This window comes from Dioscorea cayenensis, unplaced genomic scaffold, assembly GCF_009730915.1.
Source record: "Dioscorea cayenensis subsp. rotundata cultivar TDr96_F1 unplaced genomic scaffold, TDr96_F1_v2_PseudoChromosome.rev07_lg8_w22 25.fasta BLBR01001023.1, whole genome shotgun sequence".
NCBI classification, from domain to species: domain Eukaryota; kingdom Viridiplantae; phylum Streptophyta; class Magnoliopsida; order Dioscoreales; family Dioscoreaceae; genus Dioscorea; species Dioscorea cayenensis.
In genome coordinates this window covers 16,223-35,987 of record NW_024087414.1, presented here as the reverse complement: position 1 = coordinate 35,987, position 19,765 = coordinate 16,223, and the positions used below count along the sequence as shown (strand labels likewise).

Sequence of the window (19,765 nt, the reverse complement as noted above, 5' to 3'; positions counted from 1 at the left end):
GATATATATATATATATAAGTCATCTAGGGACGTTTGCTGATGCACTACTTACTAGGGATGTTGTTGATAACGGTTGGATTATCAACTAACGGCTATTATTTATGTAGATATTGTATAGAGTTAATCATTGTGTAGCATTATTTACACTGACACTGTGCATAAATGGATCATATCTGTTAGATACAACTTTAAATTACTGTGGACATCCCTAGATGATAGGCTCTCATATATATATATATATATACACACACAGAAGATAACAAGTTTTTCATGACATTAGTACATAACAAATCACAATACATAGATATTAATTTACAACTCATTTGCAAATTTTATAAAAAAAAAAAACCCTCATTTGCAAACAAAAGACATAAAAGAGTTGACAGTGAAGCACAAGATAGCTCCAATAAGCGCAAGTCTGGCAAGTGCTACATGCACAGGTGATATGCCCTAATGGTTAGGGCATCCTTCTAATTGACCAACTTAATGCCAAGTACAGTAAGCTTCTCAATTTTTATTTTTCTTTTACAAATAGGAGACAAGTGCCCTCGTTTAAGGGATAAGCTATGCAAATTCATCCATGAGCAAGAATTGTTTTCTACTTAAAAAAAGAAAAAAAAAAACACTTATTATATACTGTCTTTGACTTATAAAATTTTGATATCGTGTATGTAAAAGAGGAAAAAATCTTACTACAAAATTTACACCGGTCCAAAAATTGAATGAGTGTGTAGGAAAAAAAATGCTTCCAATAATATTAGAGAAAAAAAACAATAGAAATGAATGTAGATGTCAAAACAATAAGGATTTATATAAAAAAGAAAATCTATAAGCACATCTTTTAGATTAACCCAATACCTTTCATCTTCTTATTAATATTTTTTAAATCTTAAACATCATCTACGGACGCCCATAAATGATAAATAACAAGAGAGAGTTTGAGAGAGGCGAGTGGGATTAAGTTTTAGAAAAAAGATAACTGCAGTGCAGAGAGGTGAGCGTTAATCTAATAACCCCATAGACGTCAATGGAAGATGTGAACTCTTTTTTAAAAGATTTTAAAACCCAAGGCGCTACTTAAATTGCGTAAATTGTCTTCATCTACGAAGCTAGATGGCAAAAGTACGTGGTGGCCTTGATTTTTTTGCAAATTAATATATACAATATAAAAAAATTTATATTTTTAAGACAATATTTATAAAAATCTATAGTTTAGCCCTATTTTTTTTTATAAATAATATATATTTTTTAAAAATATATTTGTAATAATTTATTGTTTGATCCTCGAAATAAATTTTCATGGCTCAGTACCTGTTTGTCTTTACTTAAATATTCTCTACGGTGAATTTTTCTTGACCACAACTTAAGTAGTCCCTTGTCCACAACTTTGCTCGCATGAAATTCAAGAAACAACACTCACATAAATGCACAGTGAAACAAACAAAACATGTGAACCCTTGGACTCATTGTGTGGCCATGATCACTAAGAAAAACAAGCATCTCAAAAGAAATATCATACATACCCACATATATTGGCATGCATGTGGAGAAAAAAAATGACAAGGGACATGATGCAATATATGGTACAAAAGAGAGAGGGCTGGAATAACCCAAGTACCTGGACCGCTTTTTTATATATCTATCACATTCTTAATTTTTGACTCTCAAAGACTTTTTATTATTTTCATCAAGATTGGTTCCAATTGAGAAATTCATCCTATAAAACTATAAAAATATTGTACTATAATATTTATTCATTGGGTCCTCTATGGCAAGAGTCATATTTTCAACCCTTCTAAAGTTATATGATAGAAGAGATTTATCATCGAGGATTATGATTCATGACACATCATTTTGGGAGCATATAATAGTCGTCATTGACTCGTTTGTTAATCATTTCATATGATAAATTACTAGGAGACCGTTAAACCACTGTAATTAGTGCATATTGTACATGTCTATTTCTTTAATGATACTTATTGCCTTTGTAAAAAAAAAAATTCATCCCCTTATTCATTGTAAGTTTTAAAGCAAGTATTTGGTTTGTTTATTTATGGAAATTGGGTTCTGAATTTATCTAATGTATTTTGTTTAAAAATTATTATTATATATATATTTTTTTGTGTTAGCCAAAGCATGCATGGCCCTGGCTTGACACATGTGCCAGTTATATATTTATTATTTTACATTATAAAATTTAGAAAATTCTAAAAAAAATGCTTGCATCGAGTAATTACTGATGTACTCTGATTAAAATTATTTGTTTATATACCAAAAAAATATATTTATTTGCTTATATATTTTTAAATTGTATATTAATTTATCAATTTTATGAGTATATATATAATGTTTGGTCAGATATACAAGGAGAAAAAGGCAGTTGAATTTTGGTCGAAGGATATATGAGCAAATAAAGTGATTTGTATTACATGAGTTTATAAGTAAATTTATATTTTTGCAAAGGTATGCAAATTTAAAAAGAAAAAAAAAGAAAAAACCTCCTTTATCTTACAATTTCTTACTCAAAAGACAAATTTCTTTTCAAGATTTTATAATACTTCACTATAATTTTACATGAATTCAATTTTTTTTAATAGTAAATTTTTTTTTATGATTTTGTGATGCATCACATATTCAATTTTTAACTTTAGAATCAAAATTTACAATTTTTTTTAATGTATTAATTTTGCATGAATTTTAATGTTTGATTTTGGGTCCTTTAAAACTGAACATTTTATACAAAAAACCTGATATCAATAGGCCAAAAGACCATTGATAAAAAAGCTTAAATTCAATTCATTAATTTAAAAATTAAAAAAATATATATTTTAGTAATTTTTTACCTGCATTGCTAATAAAACCTATTAAGAATATTTAAAAGAATATTATTAGTAATATACTAAAAGTAGACAAACCACTATCTAATGGAGATTACGTGGGAGGATGCTGATGAAACATCCATAGGTGCGGTTAGACAACAATATAAAATAATAATCAGATGTAAAAAATAAAAATAAAAATAAAATGGGGCCTGAAACAAGATAGAGACACACAAGCATCACCTTCTTGTATCCTACCAAAGAGAATAATATCTTAGTTTCAAATAAATTCATGTAAAATTTACAAAGTACAGATTTGCAATAGGAAAATTTAAAAAATATATCTTATCCCTAAAAATTAATTTCTTTTCTTGAAAATATATATATACCCTGTAAAAAAAAAAAAAATTATATCTTTCCAATGAGTTTACCACTCCATAACACAAACAAAAGCAATGAAGAGCTTGATAGTGAACCTCAAAATAAATCCAATAAGAGCAAGTCTGGCGAGAGCTTCATGTGCATGTGATGTGTTCTTAGGGTTAGGGCAATCCCTTCTTCCATCCTTCTCTATAAAACCTCTTCATCCCTTTCCACCACCACTACTACTATTATGCTTTAGCTTAAGGGTACCTACCCATCACCATGAAGTTCTCTTTGAACCTCTCAACCCTTCTCATTCTCTTCCTCACCATCTTCTCTACAACTCCACTCCTTGCATGTGGGACATGTCCTACACGTCCTACACGTCCAAAGACCCCTAGACATCCAAAGAACCCTAAACCACCCATCACCCTTCCTCCGGTGCTCCCTAAGCCACCCATCACCATTCCTCCGGTGCTCCCTAAGCCACCCATCACCATCCCTCCTGTGCTCCCTAAGCCACCCATCACCATCCCTCCGGTGCTCCCTAAGCCACCCATCACCGTCCCTCCAGTGCTCCCTAAGCCACCCATCACCGTCCCTCCGGTGCTCCCTACGCCACCCATCACCGTCCCTACGCCACCCGTCACCATCCCTCCAGTGCTCCCTGTGCCACCTATCGCCGTTCCACCGATCACCATCCCCCCGGTGCTTCCCACACCACCAGTCATCAGTCCAGTCACCCCTCCGGTCCCTGTAAAACCACCAACCACCAAACCATGCCCTTCTCCAGCAGTTCCTAAATGCCCTATAAATACATTGAAGTTTGGAGGGTGTGTTAAACTTCTTGGTGGTTTAGGAAATATCATCATTGGTAACCCAGTGTCCTCAGAGTGTTGCCCTTTGGTTCAAGGCCTTACTGACTTCGAGGCTGCTGTGTGCTTGTGCACCACTATCAAGCTTAATCTTCTCAATGTTAAATATGTCTTTCCCATTGCTCTCAAACTCCTTATCACTTGTGGCAAGACTCCTCCTCCTGGCTATGACTGCCCCTAATTAATAAGAGGTTTATTCATCTTTAAATTATTTTAACATCGCTTTATTTCTTGTATTTTTATTTATTTATTTATTTTATCTTAATGGGTGAATTGAATTAGAGGCATTTAGTGTTTTCTTTTTGTTCTTTCTGGACCTAATTACAACCCTCAATCTTTGAGTTGGGAAGAGAATGAAATACCAACTCTCTCGTATACGAGTTGTTTTGCTACCTAAGTTATTTGAGATAAAATGACCAAAATAAAAATACTTGCATAATAATTTAAGAGTCAAAATGAGTTGTTTTATATTTCAAATATTAAAATGAATAATAATAAAAATTTTAATATCAACTCTTGACATTTTATTTTTTATTTTTCATCTATATATGTAATATGTTTGATAGTGTAACTTCTTGTTCTTGTGGATTCAGGTGTGTTGATCATTCAAAAGGTTTGCATGCAAAGCATGGATGTTTGATGAGGGATGAAAGGGGTTGTTGCAAATCAGGAACAATTTCTTTGTTTGCTATTTTTATGTACATTTCTCATGTATTTGTGTGATAATTGCATGTAGTACTTCAATGTCTTGTTTTGTAGTCCCGTGGAATTTATTCATCACCTTGATTTCTAATTTCTCATTTGTGCATTGTTGTCGCCCATGGAATAAATCAATGGTTTCTTTGATTTTTTCTGTTTAACAAAGTTTATGGGATGTAATTATGAGACTCAAGAACTAATTGAAAAAAATAAAGAAAAAAATAATAAACAATATACACATGTTTATGAGGTTAAGAAATTTTACCTACCATTTGGTTTAATATTTGAGTGTTTTGCTTACAAAGAAATCATAAAAGATACATAATAAAAGAGAAAATCACATTTTCCGATCTCATGGAAGTTTATATTAAATATAATCTCTCATTAATCCCGTTGTATGAAATAATATTGAATTCATAAATTTCATACAAATCTTAAATCTCGTCTTATAATAATATTTGTGAGATCTTACATCATTAACTATAATTAGGTTCCTCAATTATAAAAAATTAAAATGAATTAGAATATGTCTCATCTAATTATCATAACATGCACTGATACTCATATTTATATTGATATCAAAATTAATTTAATGTAGACTAAAACTATATTAGTCAAAGTTCACAAACAACTTATAAAGCAAAGTGAAAATGATAATAATTAAAATTAGATGCAAAAATGCAGCCACTTCTTGAGACTTTAAAGATTTTTATGATTTAAATATGAAAACTTTATAACTTCTTGTTAATTATCCTTCAATGTAAATTAAATAAATTGTTTTTCCCTTTGAATGTATAATGAAGTCCAAAAACATATTTTTAAGAAATGAAATCATAATCAGCCGCACGTTTTTAAAATAGTTATCTATTTCTAATTCGCTATCAATACAAGTTTGCTTATATATATGTACTTCTAATGCGAGAGGATTTTAAAAATAAAAAGGATATGTAAAAGGATATATCTCTTAGTCATGCCCTTCTAAATTAAGACAAGTTATCTATGTTTTCTCTAAAAGACATACATAACACAAAAATCATAAAAATAGTTAAAACTCTAGAAATTTTTTTTGGAAGAATATAACCACTATTTGTAATATTATTAGTGAAAAGTTGTGTTGGTTTATTTGGAAGATTATATCTCTTTATTAAAGAGGTATGTCTATTTGTTAAGCATCTCCTCATATTTATAAATAGACAACTCCTACCAACATTCAATAAACTAAGAAATAAAACAAATATTTCACAAATTCAGTACTTGTTTATTTTGTGAGTGCATAAGATATATAGAAGCAAATTATCACTTTTTTTTTGTAAAAGTCATTGTTATCTTTATTTGAGTTTTGGGAGTGCAAACCATACTCAAGGATATATCTTTATTGTATCTTAAAGGAGATTCGTTATTCAATCCAATTTGCATTCAAGGTTTCAAAATAGGGGGAGACGAATTAAGCCTAAAAGAAAGTGTTGCCCATGCCTTGAAGACTGCAAGAATTTCTTTATAATCTTTTTTTTTTTCTCTCTACACTTCAAAGAACCATTCCATCTAATACTTAAAGTGTATGAAGCTAAACCAGCTAAACCAACAACAACAACAACAACAAGTTGTTAGTCCCAACTATTTGGGATCTGCTACATGAAAACTTCTCTCCATGTTTCTTTACTAAAGACAGAAAAGTTAGATAAACCAAGCTCTATTATATTATTAAGTAAAGTTTCTGCTAACACTTTATAGATCTACGTTTCCTTTTTTGACAGTCTCCTACTTTGAGAATATTCACCTTTTTTATGGGGCATTTACGTGTCATCTAAGGACATGCCTATATCATCTTAATCAATTATCGCTTAAGTTGCACTAGTCATAGATATCTCCCCCAATCTATGTCAAATAAATTTAATATTCTTGATCGAGTTTGCCCTTCATATAAACATATGATATCTATCTCAACGTTCTCATTTTTCAGTCATATCGATCTTTTAAGTATGCTATGCTGGTTCTTAACTGCCCAACATTTGGACTTGTACATCATAGATGGCTAAACAACCGTTTTATAGAACTTACCTAACAATCTAAGAGTATTCTACAATCATATTAAACTCAAAAAGTATTTCTTCATTTTACTTAATCTATTTTAATCTTATTTGTGATATCTTTTATCAAATTGATCCTCACGGGAGCTAAACCCATAAAATATAAATAACTAATCCTCCACCCCTCTGGCATAAATTAGTGCCATCTAGTCTAAACATGGACACAGTAAATTTAGTTGTTTATTTATTAATTTTTTTTATTTATTCTTAATTAAGAGATAATTAATTATTGACTCTCCTTTTGAACAAGTAGTAAAAGTTAACAATATGATTTTATAATTTTTAAAAATTTGTAAAATTACAATATTCCTTGCAACTTTCTGTGGGGTAGGACAAGCATCAATTAGGGTTTCCACTCAATAGGCTGGACAGTTACTATAGCAAACCTTTGTGGGGGGTCTTGGTATCCGTAACCTTAGGATTGTTAATTACTCTCTTATGGCTAAAAATGTCTTTGATATTTTAAATTCTGAAGATAAAATTTGGGTGAACATTTTCAAATTTAAATATCGAGGCTGGCATCTTTGGAATCCTGAGAACATTTCCAATTCTTCTTAGTTTTATAAGTCTATTTGTAACTCTACAAAACTTTTGAGACCAAATATCAAGATCCTTTCCTGTAATTCTGAGTATGTTGATATTTGAAAAGATGCTTGTATCTTTGATCTTCCAATTTCCCAAAAACCTACTTTTCTCAATATGTCTCTTTAGTTTGATGAAATTCATTTTTTGGATGTTCTTACCTATAATAGTTTTTGTTCTACTGCTCTGAAGAACTTGTTTGGTAACTCTTTGGATTGGGATTCAATTGATGACATCAAAATCAACACTGAGGGACCAATCCTTTGGAAATGGAATCAGCACTCTAGCAAAGCTTCTGTTGCTTCTTCTGTTTATGAGCACCTTAACCGTGATGTTTCTTCAGTTGATAGCTAGAATGACTAGCATGAAATCTGGCGAATCTTTGTCATGCCTCGCATTAAGGTTCATGTTTGGAAGCTTGCTCATGTGAAACTGCAAACTAATGCTTACATGTATAATCTGAATATTGGCCCAAACAACCATTGCCCTCTTTGCGGGCTAGAACCTGAAACTGCTGAACATTTATTCTTGAAGTGTTCAAAAAATTTTCATTGCTGGCATGTTCTGTTTGCTAAACTTGGTCTGAATTCTAATTTGATTAATTTTCTTAGCACATGATCTTGGCTTTTGGAGATTAAGGATACTTGGGCAAAGGCTCTTATTGCAATTGTTACTTAGCTTATCTGGAAGCAACATTGTAATTTAGTCTTTAGAAATGATTCTATTAAACCTTGTTTGATTATCCCCAGGGCTTGGTCTCTTTGCTCTGATTTCAACAATCATTCTGTCAAGGAGTGTGCTTTTCTCTGTGCAAACTCAAGTTCCTTTTTTATCTTTGCTGATGCTTCCTGGTTTAAAAATTCAAATTTTGCTGGTTTGGGTTTCTTAATCCTCACAAATTCAAATTGTATTTTGACTGTAGGATCACTGGGGTTAAGTTTTAACTCTCCCATCCAAGCTAAATTGGCAGCAGTTAACCTGGCTCTTCGTACTTGCATCTATGAAGGTTGGGCACTGGATCGAATTTTCTGCGACTGCCCTGAGGTGGCTCAACTCATAAAGCACTACAACGCTTGCTTTGCTTGTCATATAAATGCGGAATATCAGAGCTTGAAGCACAACTTGAACCTATTTTCTAATGTGTCCATTGAAACTATCTCCCGTGAAGACAACACCATTGCCGATGCTCTTGCAAGCTTTGGAAGACTGAACCCTCAATCATCTCTCTTTTTTAGGGGAATGGATCGTCCAAACTGGTTTGAGGAGCTCTATGTGAAAAAAAAAAAAACCTTTGTTTTTAATCCATGTTTGTTTTTTATTTTTTCCATAGCCTTGTGCTCTTTTGTCCAAAAGGGGTTTAATGTGCATTGCTTATGGTTTCACATTGTTTTAATTTTGAATAGTATAAAACACCCCAGGATATTAATTTGGCATCATATTACAAATCCATTTTTTACTTACTTTCAATATTATGTCAAATTCATCACATTCATATCCCTTATGACCCCTTTCTTGTACTTATTTATTTTTTATTTTGCTTATACTAAAACATATATTAACTTTTCATGCAGTAACATTGGGAGCAATTAACCCTCATATTTTTCATTATTTTATGTTTACTGGTGTAGATTTTATGCTATGCCTGATCAAGCTTTATACATAATGAGAAAAATATTATATTAATAACACTATATATAATAGATTATCAAGATCATCTATTAATTTTTGCATTTATTTTATGATTTATTTGTAAAAGAGGTTCTTCATTATTAATATACTCTTAATTTCTAAGGCCGGAGAGAATTGAAACATTAACTCTCTTATTGCATAGATGTTAATATGTATATATATATATATATATATATATATATATATATATATATATATACATATATATATGGGAAATGGTAATCTAGGTATGTCCCTAGATTACTGTTCTCTAGGGATGTTTAATTACAGCCGTTGGATCATTATCCAACGATTGTTTGTTTTATAAGTATTGTACATTTTTTTTACTATTTATGATTACTGTATAAAACTGTAGAACATGTTTTGAATTGGTACTATTTATGATTATCATAGCCGTCTGATGGCTGTTTGTTATATAACTACTGTATATTTTTACTATTCATAATTACTGTATAACATTGTAGAACATGTTTTGAATTGATACTATTTATGATGATCATAGCCGTCAGATTACCATCAAATGGCTACTTTGGACGTCTCTAGATTACCGGTCTTCTATATATATATCATAATTAACACAAGATTTTATATTTTTTTTCTCTATATTGTATTGGTGTGCTTCTTGCCTCTGGACTGCATTCATACATTCATTTGGTCTCTAAAAATAGAAAATATTCACACCGGTTTCTTTAAAAAAAAAATTGAGTAGAGATTAAAACTAATCACCATAATCATATGCAATAATTCTTTCTTAATTTAAGGGAAAAAGGTATAATTTCACATATTTTCTTATACTAGAGGTTACATTTGCATGTTTCATGAAACAAAAATAATTAATGCTTAGAAAATGAAGCAGTACCTCATTATTATTATTCTTCTAGATAATTAAATTAACCTTAATCCTAAATCTCACACATGAGAGGTATTTTTCCTAACCACAACTTAGTATCCACTTGCATAACACTTTTGATCACGTGAAATTTACTACATGTTTGTTAATCAACCTGAGTAAAAGCCAATATTTAATAATAAAGAAACAGAATCAGATGATCCATACATATTGAATTGAAGGAAACAAAGCATGTGATACCCTGTACTGAATGTGTGGCCATGCCCAAGAAAAACAAACACAACCCTATCACAAAGGCTATGATATATACATCACTTCCATTAGCATGCATGTGGAGAGGAACATGGCAAAGGACATAATGCAACAGATGATACAAAAGAGAAATAGCTGGAATAACACGAGCACTTGGTCCCCCTTATTATTTTTATCACCTTTTATGCATGGCATCTTTTCCTTCATTTCAATTCATATTAAGACTTTCTATTATTTTCACCAATGTTGTAAGTAATCAAGAAATGAATTCATCCACCTATCCCATGTAAGTTTGAAAGCATATAAACGATATTTGATCGGTTTAGTTATGTAAAACTAAAAACTAAATCAACCAAATTGCAGTCAAATGTTAAAAAAATAACTAATATATATATATTGAAGGTGACAAGCACAACCCCACAAGAAGATATCAAGGGATAGGCAGGTACGTTGATGGATTAGTTACAGTGGCTTAACGATCCCTTTAAGATTTATTAAATAAGCTAGACGTCACATAAGATGATTAGAGTCCTACCATGTGCACGCCCAGAAAATATTTTATGGACCAAACAGAACTAATAAATTCCTCTATCATGCAACCCTAGAAGGAGGAAAACAACATTCTCCCACAAGGGATCACAAACAGTGAATGAACAGTATTGTTAGAGTATTTATATAATGTATTACAGCTTATGCACAATACTACTGACTTAGAGATTCGATCATAGGTTTGCCCATTCACCATCCTTATAGCATTCTACTACATCAAGCAGTAGTTGTTACTAATAATTTATTTCATATAATCAAAACTTTATAACTAAACAAATAACTTTATAATGATTAAGTAGTCTATTAGTAGCTGGGTTTCTATTAGAACCCTCTTCATAAGTGGTGAGAATTCGCATTATAAGTAAGGGTATATTTCTGAGAGCGTGATTAGTGGTTGTATGTGAATGGTCCTGGCACATATATATAAATATATATGTGAGCTCTGACCCCACTTGCTCTACTAAGGCTTGTGCACATTTTATCTTCCATAGCCACCTAGCCTCTCAAAAATAAGCTAAACTCTACCAACCATAAATTGGGGCCAGCTAATATGCAACAACTCAATAAGTTGAAAGGTAAGTAGAGTTTTGAGGAGGACAACAATGGCAAGAAAGTTCTTAGCCGTTCTCTACTTCACTTTGCTCATCTTCTCCACTGTCTCCACTGCTACTATCCCATGCAAGACATCACCAGCTCCGATAAAGTTCCCACCAAAAGGGCCGCCGGTGAACCCTTTCTGCCCTTGGGACACTGTTAAGCTAGGGGCCTGCATCAATGTCCTTGGAGATTTGGGACACCTTGTTTCAGGAGAGTCCTTGGGGAACAAATGCTGTCCCTTGCTTGAAGGTTTAACTGACGCTGAAGTAGCTGCTTGTTTTTGCACTGTGATCAAAGAGAGTGTGTTAGGGATCACTACAAAGTGGACTGTCACTCTTAGTTTGCTTGTTAGTTCTTGCAAGAAGGAGATCCCTGATGGGTTCAAATGTGTTTAGTTAATTAATAACTTTATTAGGTTTGATCATGATTAGAGTACTAGTTATTTTTGTTGCTGTTGTTTTATCTTTTCTTTGTCTTTTAAGAAGTGATTTAGAGTTGTTGTCTTTGTTTATCTGTATTTAAATTTGAAGATATATGTGTTTTGAAGTTGAGTGTATTGAATGGTTTATGTCAAGGACTTGAATGCTTTGTTTTCTTGTGTTGAGTTGAATGAAGAGGATAGATGATTAGGCTTTGCTTTCCAACATTAGCTTGCCATCGTTTACAAGAGAGATAATAGACTAATAGTACCCAAGAAATAGTGTTCTGCCCCTACACAAAATTGTTTGGCCATTTTGGTGGAAGTATGTAACCACCAAATATATTGGTTACAACACACATACATAACATTTATGAGGTTGGTAAGTTCAAATGTTTTTTACTATACTGTTTAAATGGAATTTTAATTAGTTGAAATATTATAAAGTTGACATTTTAATAGCATTGCCAACCTAGAAGGTATGATGCCGAAGATGCATTCCCCTACTCCAATCCTAGTCAATTCACATATGTATCCCTAAGGACCCTAACCTTGTCCCATACCCTTGTAGGGGATAAAATTTTCTCCATCCCGTGCTAGTGGGGGGATTACTTAGGATTGGGATTCTCTAATCCCCTATTTTTAAAATAAATATTATTATTTTAAAATTAATAAATTCTAAAAAAAAATTTATGACAAACTAAAAAATTCCATAAAAAAAATTTAATAAATGGCTATGCTAATAGTGCAAAATAAATCATTTAAAAAATTCAGAAAAATAAAACATAGATAGCAATTAATACTAGTCTAAGGTTTTATTTGTTTATTTTTAATTTGGTAATGTTTATTTGATCATTAATAATTTGATAACCAAATAAACATATGAGTTTTTTTTTAAAACTTTTTATGGAGATATTTATAATATATAATTTAAATAATTCAATTATATATTTTTCGAGAAGGGCAGAGGCGGGAAGGGTATTCTCCATTGTCGTCGGTAAAGAATTGAAACTTTCACAAATAAGTAATCTCAAACGTGCAAATTAAACTTTTCACATGTACTAAATTATATATTTCAAGCCAACCCAATGCACAATCAAGAACAATACATAAAGAAAATCAATTAACAATGAGATCCTAGATTTATTGGAAAACCCCTCTTGTGTAAAGGGAAACCACATGTCAAACTCCAAATTAAATCCACTATCAAATCAACAAGTACAAAAAATTTTCAAGCAATTCATACTTGAGATCATCATTATAGAGAGATACAAACAATATCTCTCTAGAAAAAAAATCCCTTAATGATCACACAATGAAAAGTAGAGTAACCCTCCAAATTTACTCCCAAAACTTGCTAGCTTAATTCGGATTTAACTTAAGAAGAAATAATAGCATAACTAGAGTGAACCTTAATTACCTTAATCCACCCAACCTTCTCTTTTCTTCTTTGCTTTTATGTGCAGAGAACTTGTTGTGTAACTGTAAGCGTACGGTTTTACCAAGTAGTATTTAAGATATCGATCCCAAGGAGACAATGTTGTTGATTACCAATTAATTGCAAGTAGAGATTACCTAGGCAAATATATAATATGAGTGTGAAATGAGTAAAACAAGGGATTGAAGTAAACGGAATCTGCAGAATTTAAAAGTGGCAAAGGCTTAGCTAGGAGAACAATCTCAGATAAATCGATCTTTAGGATGGGTTTCACCACAAGGTGTAATGGAGTGTATGTTTGGAATCTCTCTTGTATCAAAAGATTTACTTTGAAGGCAATTGCCAAAAGAAATGCTTGTTGTCCTCTTTCAAGGTACAACAAGGTGGTTAATCTAAACTAACCCCTATCTTCATGGTGGCTAGCCTAAATCAAGCCTTTAATCACAAGACAATTTATCAAAGTCTCAAGAAATTTAACCTAAGATCTCAAGTTTAGTTCTAAAAGGGTCCAAAACTCAAGTTCACCTTTCAATAAACTTGGGTCTCCAAAATCATACAAGTAAATGCTTTCACATCCACAAATTAAGAGTTTGGAACCAAATCAAAGCATGATATCATTGAAAGAAAAGAGTATTTCAAAACATAACCATTTCTCCACAACCTTGGGTTAAAACCAATCTTAGGCTAAGAGTTCTACCCTTCCATAACAAGATTACAAACTGCAAAACTTAATCCAAGCTATTTCAGGTCAAAATACAAAGATCAAAAACAAGAGAAAAACTCCATATTCTTTTTCTACTGAAGCTTCCTTTTTCAAGTTCCCCTTCTCCTTCCCTTTTGTCCTTCACCCTCTGTCTGCCTTTCCTTGAAAAATTGCTTTTCAGCTCTCTTTTCTATGTCCAGTATAGATCCCATTGTCTTTACGTTCCACAATTAGTCTTTCTACTCATATGGGTCATATTTCTTGCTGGACTTGGCCTATTTCTATTTCCTCAATTGCCAACTGGTTTCAATCCTTTTCTAGGCACTCTTTTACTCCATCATCATCTCCTTAGATGCCATGAATGCTAAAAAAAAGATTTTAGGTAAAGAGAAGAATTACACACAAAAGTTAAGAAGAATGCATGATGAGATGACAAAAATGAAGTCTAATACATAAAAATATATTATAAAAAGTTGACTACAACAAAAGCTTTCTCAATGCCCACCTTTTTTTTAAGGTATTATTATTATTATTATTATTATTATTATTATTATTATTATTACAAGCATGGTCTAGATCTAAGTTTATCCAACCAAACCAACAATCTCCCCCTCTAGACCTTGGGGAGATGTCTACACATCAACTACTTTTTTGTAACTCAATCCTGCCAACTTAACACATAATTTCTGCTTATCAAGCGCATCAACTTAGTCAACATAATAGCTTAGCACGATAGTGATATGTAGCATTCTTGCTCAACTCCAAATCACTTTAGCTATTACAATTTACCACAAATCAACTTACTACAAACCAACTTGAAGAAATCTTTTTATCCAAAGTATTTTTTTTTTTACTTTTTTTAGTGAAAAAACATATATTTTGTTTCAGTACTACATAAAGCTACACATTTTCATAATTTAGATTGCCATGATACAAACCTTGAAGTTGACTTTCTACTATCAAGGTCACCTACCATATCTACAGTTGTGTATCCCTCCAGAATTGGTTCTAAATCTCTAAAGCCTAAACACATCTTGGAAGTACCTTTCAAATATCTAAAGATCCACATCATAGCTTCCCAATGATCTTTACATGGATTATAAAAAAATTTGTTGACTAAACCAACTAGATAAGTAATGTCTATTCAAGTGTAAAACATAGCATACATTAGACTCCTTATTGCATGGAAATAAACAATTGTTATCATATCTTCCTTTTCTTCTTGTCTTGAAGGACAAAATTTCTTACCAAGTGTAAAGTGATTAGCAAGAGATGTGTTAGAAGGTTTAGCACTCTTTATATTTAATCTACTCAGAACCCACTCAACATACTTCTCTTGTAACAACCACCACTTCTTAGCTTTCTTGTCACAAAAAATCTATATGACTAGAATCTGTTATTCTTGTCCTAAATCTTTCATGTCAAAGGAGCCAAACAACTTCTTTTTCAAACCATTAATCAAAATAGTATCTCGTCTGACTATCAACATATCATCCACATAACAAAAGAAAAATGATAAATTTATCATTTGGAAACACTCTAAAATACACACAATGATTCGCATCTATTCCAGTGTAGCCATGAGTCACCATTAAATTAAGAGTCAAATTTCTTGTACTACAGCCTTAATTTATGATACAAACCATATAAACTCTTCTTTAACCTGCAAACCATGTGTTCTTTCACTTTTACTTTAAATCCCTCTGGTTGATCCATGCGATTTTTTTCATCCACATCACTATGAAAGAACACAGTCTTTACATATAACTACTCAAGCTCAAGATCCAAACTAGTAGTCAACCTAAGAATAACTTGAATAGATCTAGCGCATTCTTAACACAATAGAGAAAATCTCATCAAAGTCAATTCTTTTCTTCTAATTAAAGCCTTTGACCACCTAGCGAGTTTTACACTTTACTATCTTCCTCCCATCCATCTTCACCTAAAACACCCGCATGTTCTTTAAGGCTTTTCTACCTTTAGGAAGTTTAAAAAGTTCATAAGCATTATTCTTTATCATAGAATTTAGCTCTTCCTACATGGTTTTTATGCATTGACCTTTTTCATTGTGATTTTGAACTCCTTGGAAGCTTTCTTGCTCCTTTTCTTTAGAAATTGTACATACTCTGAACTAGGATATTTAATAGATTGATAATGTCCTATTTGACTGAGATTCTTGTACAATTTGAGGTGGAAGAGGTAGCTCCCTCCTGCTCAACACTTTCATTAACATCAACCTGTTTTAGTATATCATCAATCCCATCCTCTTCTTGTGCTTCTCTATCATTTGTAACATTCTTAGTTGAAGAGGAAATTAGTGTTGAAAAAATAAATATTACCATTGCTTATAATCCTCTCTGATGTGTTACAATCTAACATCTTATGTTCTTGGAAGATAACATCTTTAAACCTGAAGAGCTTTTTCTTCACTAGATCTCATAACTTGTACAGAAAGACCCGAAAAAAGAATATATAGGACAACCCTATCATCAAATTTTTATCTTAATTTGCTTCTTAGGAACATGTGCAAAAGTCTTGCATCCAAATACCTAGTGAGAGTAAGAAACATCTTTCCTAGACCATAAATATTCTCTCAAGAATATCAAAATACAAAGAAGTTGATGTAGAGCAATTCATTAGGTTGCATACAATGTAAGGTGCTTCACCCCAAAATTGGTTAAGTAGATTAGCCATTTTTAACATGCATTCGACCTTCTCTAGGATGGTTCTATTTGTTTTTTCACCTACACCATTGTGTTGTTGAGTACCAATAGTAGTTTTCTCATGTCTAATTCCATCTCTATACAATAATTCTCAAACTCTTTTGAAGTGTATTCAGCTGCATTATCACTGCAAAGATACTTCAAGGATGCACCCCTTTCTCTTTCTACCATGGCATAAAACTGCTTAAAGTAATGAAAAACCTGATCTTTTGTTCTCAAACAAACACTCAAACATTTTGAGAAGCATCATCAATAAAAAAAATAAAATATCTACTACCTCCTAAGGTTTCCACATTAATGGGACCACATATATCAAAGTAAACTAACTTAAGAACATTCGTTTTTTCTTTCAGAGGACTTAATAAAAGAAAATTTATGTTGCTTGCCTAATAGACAGTGATCATAAGGGTTTAAAATCATACCTTTGGCAAAGGGAATGAGAGACTTCTTTTCCAAAATTTGCAACCGTTTTCACTTATATGTGCCAGTTATCTATGTCACAAATCTGGTGTATCTTCATCTTCAACCCATTCATTCCACCTTAAATCATTTTTAGCTGAGTTTTGTATAGTGTATAGCACAATCTACCTCTAGCAACCACCATTGAACCTTTGGTGAGTTTACACTTCTTATCACCAAAGATGTTAAAATGACCTTCTAAATCCAAAGCATGGATAGAAATAAAATTTAAGAGAAACTTTAAAATATGTCATATATTTTTCAAGATCAATTTATAACGTGCATTTGTCTCCACACAAACATCACCAATACCCACTATATTTGCATAACTGTTATTGGCCATCTTTACCCTACCAAAGTTTCTTGATTCATATGCAATAAAGAAATCCTTCTTAAACATAGAATAGAATGATCACTAAAAACTACCATAATTAAACTGACACTTATTTACCATGACAGCCAAATTCCATAGCTATAGACTGTTTATGCTAATGGGACCTTCTAATTATTCGGATAAATTAGACCTACAACAACAGATACCCTTCTGTTGGTGTAACTATTACCATACATGATGCTTATCTATACTAACAGCCACTTCCATTGTTATAGATTATTTATACAAATGGAACTTTAAAAATGTTAGAATAAGTTAGACATTTACTAATGAATGTACTTTCATTGGTATAACTTTGGCTATATACTAATGATTATTTATAGTGACATTCAAATTTCATAGCTATAAATTGTTTATACCAATGGAAATTTAAAACTTTTAGAATAAACCAGACATTTACTAATATATATTCTTCTGTTAGTTATATATTGTTATATACTAGTGCTTATCTATAGTGACGATCCAATTCCATAGCTATAGACTGTTTATATCAATGAAACTTTATAACTATTAGAACAATTAGAAATTTACTAACAAATATTCTTTCTTTAGTATAAATATTGTCATATAATAATGCTTAATTAGCTATAGACTATTTAAACCAACAGAACATTATAAATCAAACATTTAGTAACAGTACTTGTTCTCCTTTGGTATAAGCATTCAATGTTTAAAGTTTACTTTTCGCAATTGATCATTTCTTAGGATCGATCTTTCTTCTCAATTATGTCAAAAAACTAATATTAAACTCTTGAAAATTAGATGTAGAAAATTTTTCAGACGAGTTATTTTTTTATTTTTTTTATTTTTGATGAATGTTGACAAGCCAAGAGTTGAACCATTAACTGTTGAATTAGGAGCGATTCGAACTCTCAATCTTTGATTTAGGAGAGAAATGAAATGCTAGTTCACATGTTGTGGTGCCCAATTTATCTAATTTTAATTTAATTAGTATTAGTTAAAATTAAATCATAGATTTTAAACTAATATTTTTTTTATTAATATTATTATTTTTCTAAAACCATCTCTATTGTCTCCTTTGGTTGCATTAATGTTGTTGAATTAATAACCCACTCATTACACGAATCAATTACTTGGCTTTTATCCTTATCAAATGAAAGTACAACTAGCTCTTCATCTTCATTAGATACAACTACAATGGTATTCTGATCATCTGCTTTCTTTTGATTCTTCTCATCACTCTGTCCTTTTTTTCTAGCCTTGTAATTTCTTCTCATATGCCATTTTTTTTCCATAGGGATAGCAGGAAAATTTTCCTCTTGTTTTCTACTTGGCTCTAGACTAAGATTGCCCCTTAGGAACTTTATCTTTACTTCTGCCTCTATTCTTTGTAACTATCATAAGATCATGTGAAGTATCATTGTGCATATCCCTCTTGCTAGTCTCCTTATTGTACAAACTAACTTTTACCATAGATAAAGGTAAGACACCATTCGAAGCAAAGGTTTTCCAACTTTCTAGCAAAGAGCTTAAGAGTGATAATACCTGCAATTCATCATCTAGTGTTATTTTCATGGTGTTCAATTGATTTAGAGTAATGCTATATCTACCGAAGAGTTTACACGAATTGATTGCACAAACGACGTGGATGCCACGTGTTCATCAAATCAATTCCGTGTCAGCATCATTTTAAATAAATTAATAATTAATAATTAAAGAACAATAAACAAAACCCAACTAGGGCTTTTCTCACATCTTCTCCCCCCAGAACTCTGTCTCTCCTCCTATACTCTACTGGTATCGCCTGCAGTTGATCGTCGTGGCATTCTCCAGGACGCCGGCGTCAAACCTAGCTAGGGCTCTTCTCACATCTTTTCCCCCGAGAACTCGTCCCTCTCTTATCCGAAGACCTTGGCCCTAATTCCTCTTTCTCGCCGAACCCCATCACCAACGCTGGCAACGATGCCGACGCTGACACACTTCGTCATCTCCGAACCTCTCTTCTTTGGTGCCATCCAAGTCCTGCCGATACTGACCCCATCACAGACATCGACACTGACGCCGACTCCCTTCATCATCTCCGACCTCTTCTCCGGCGCCAACCAAGTCCTGCCGACGCCGACCCCATCACAGAAGCCAATTCCGACGCCCTTGGTCATCTCTGAACCTATCTTCTCTTGTGCCATCCAAATCAATCATCAGTGAATTACCAAGGTCATCTCTGAACCTATCTCCCTTGTGTGTGTGTGCATGTATGATGATATTTTAGTTAACTAATTTTTTTACTAATCAACAAGCTATGAGTA

The 19,765-nt window shown here is 32.1% G+C and overlaps 1 protein-coding gene across 1 annotated transcript; it reads left to right on the top strand.

The window, feature by feature from the left end:
* Nucleotides 1-3,362: 3,362 nt before the first annotated feature.
* On the top strand, nucleotides 3,363-11,866 carry LOC120255478. The gene is made up of 4 exons (XM_039263296.1): nucleotides 3,363-4,237; nucleotides 8,176-8,277; nucleotides 8,349-8,698; nucleotides 11,342-11,866. Exons 1-4 carry the CDS (start codon nucleotides 3,466-3,468, stop codon nucleotides 11,756-11,758), a joined length of 1,641 nt encoding a protein of 546 aa, XP_039119230.1. The 5' UTR covers nucleotides 3,363-3,465; the 3' UTR covers nucleotides 11,759-11,866.
* Nucleotides 11,867-19,765: the final 7,899 nt, after the last annotated feature.

What these genes read in the sequence shown, in the direction of transcription:
- LOC120255478 (XM_039263296.1), top strand. Translation starts at nt 3,466, where the DNA reads ATGAAGTTCTCTTTGAACCTCTCAACCCTTCTCATTCTCTTCCTCACC. An exon ending in TCCTGGCTATGACTGCCCCT is followed by an intron (nt 4,238 to 8,175) that starts AATTAATAAGAG and finishes GATTATCCCCAG; the next exon opens with GGCTTGGTCTCTTTGCTCTG. An exon ending in ACTGGTTTGAGGAGCTCTAT is followed by an intron (nt 8,699 to 11,341) that starts GTGAAAAAAAAA and finishes ATAAGTTGAAAG; the next exon opens with GTAAGTAGAGTTTTGAGGAG.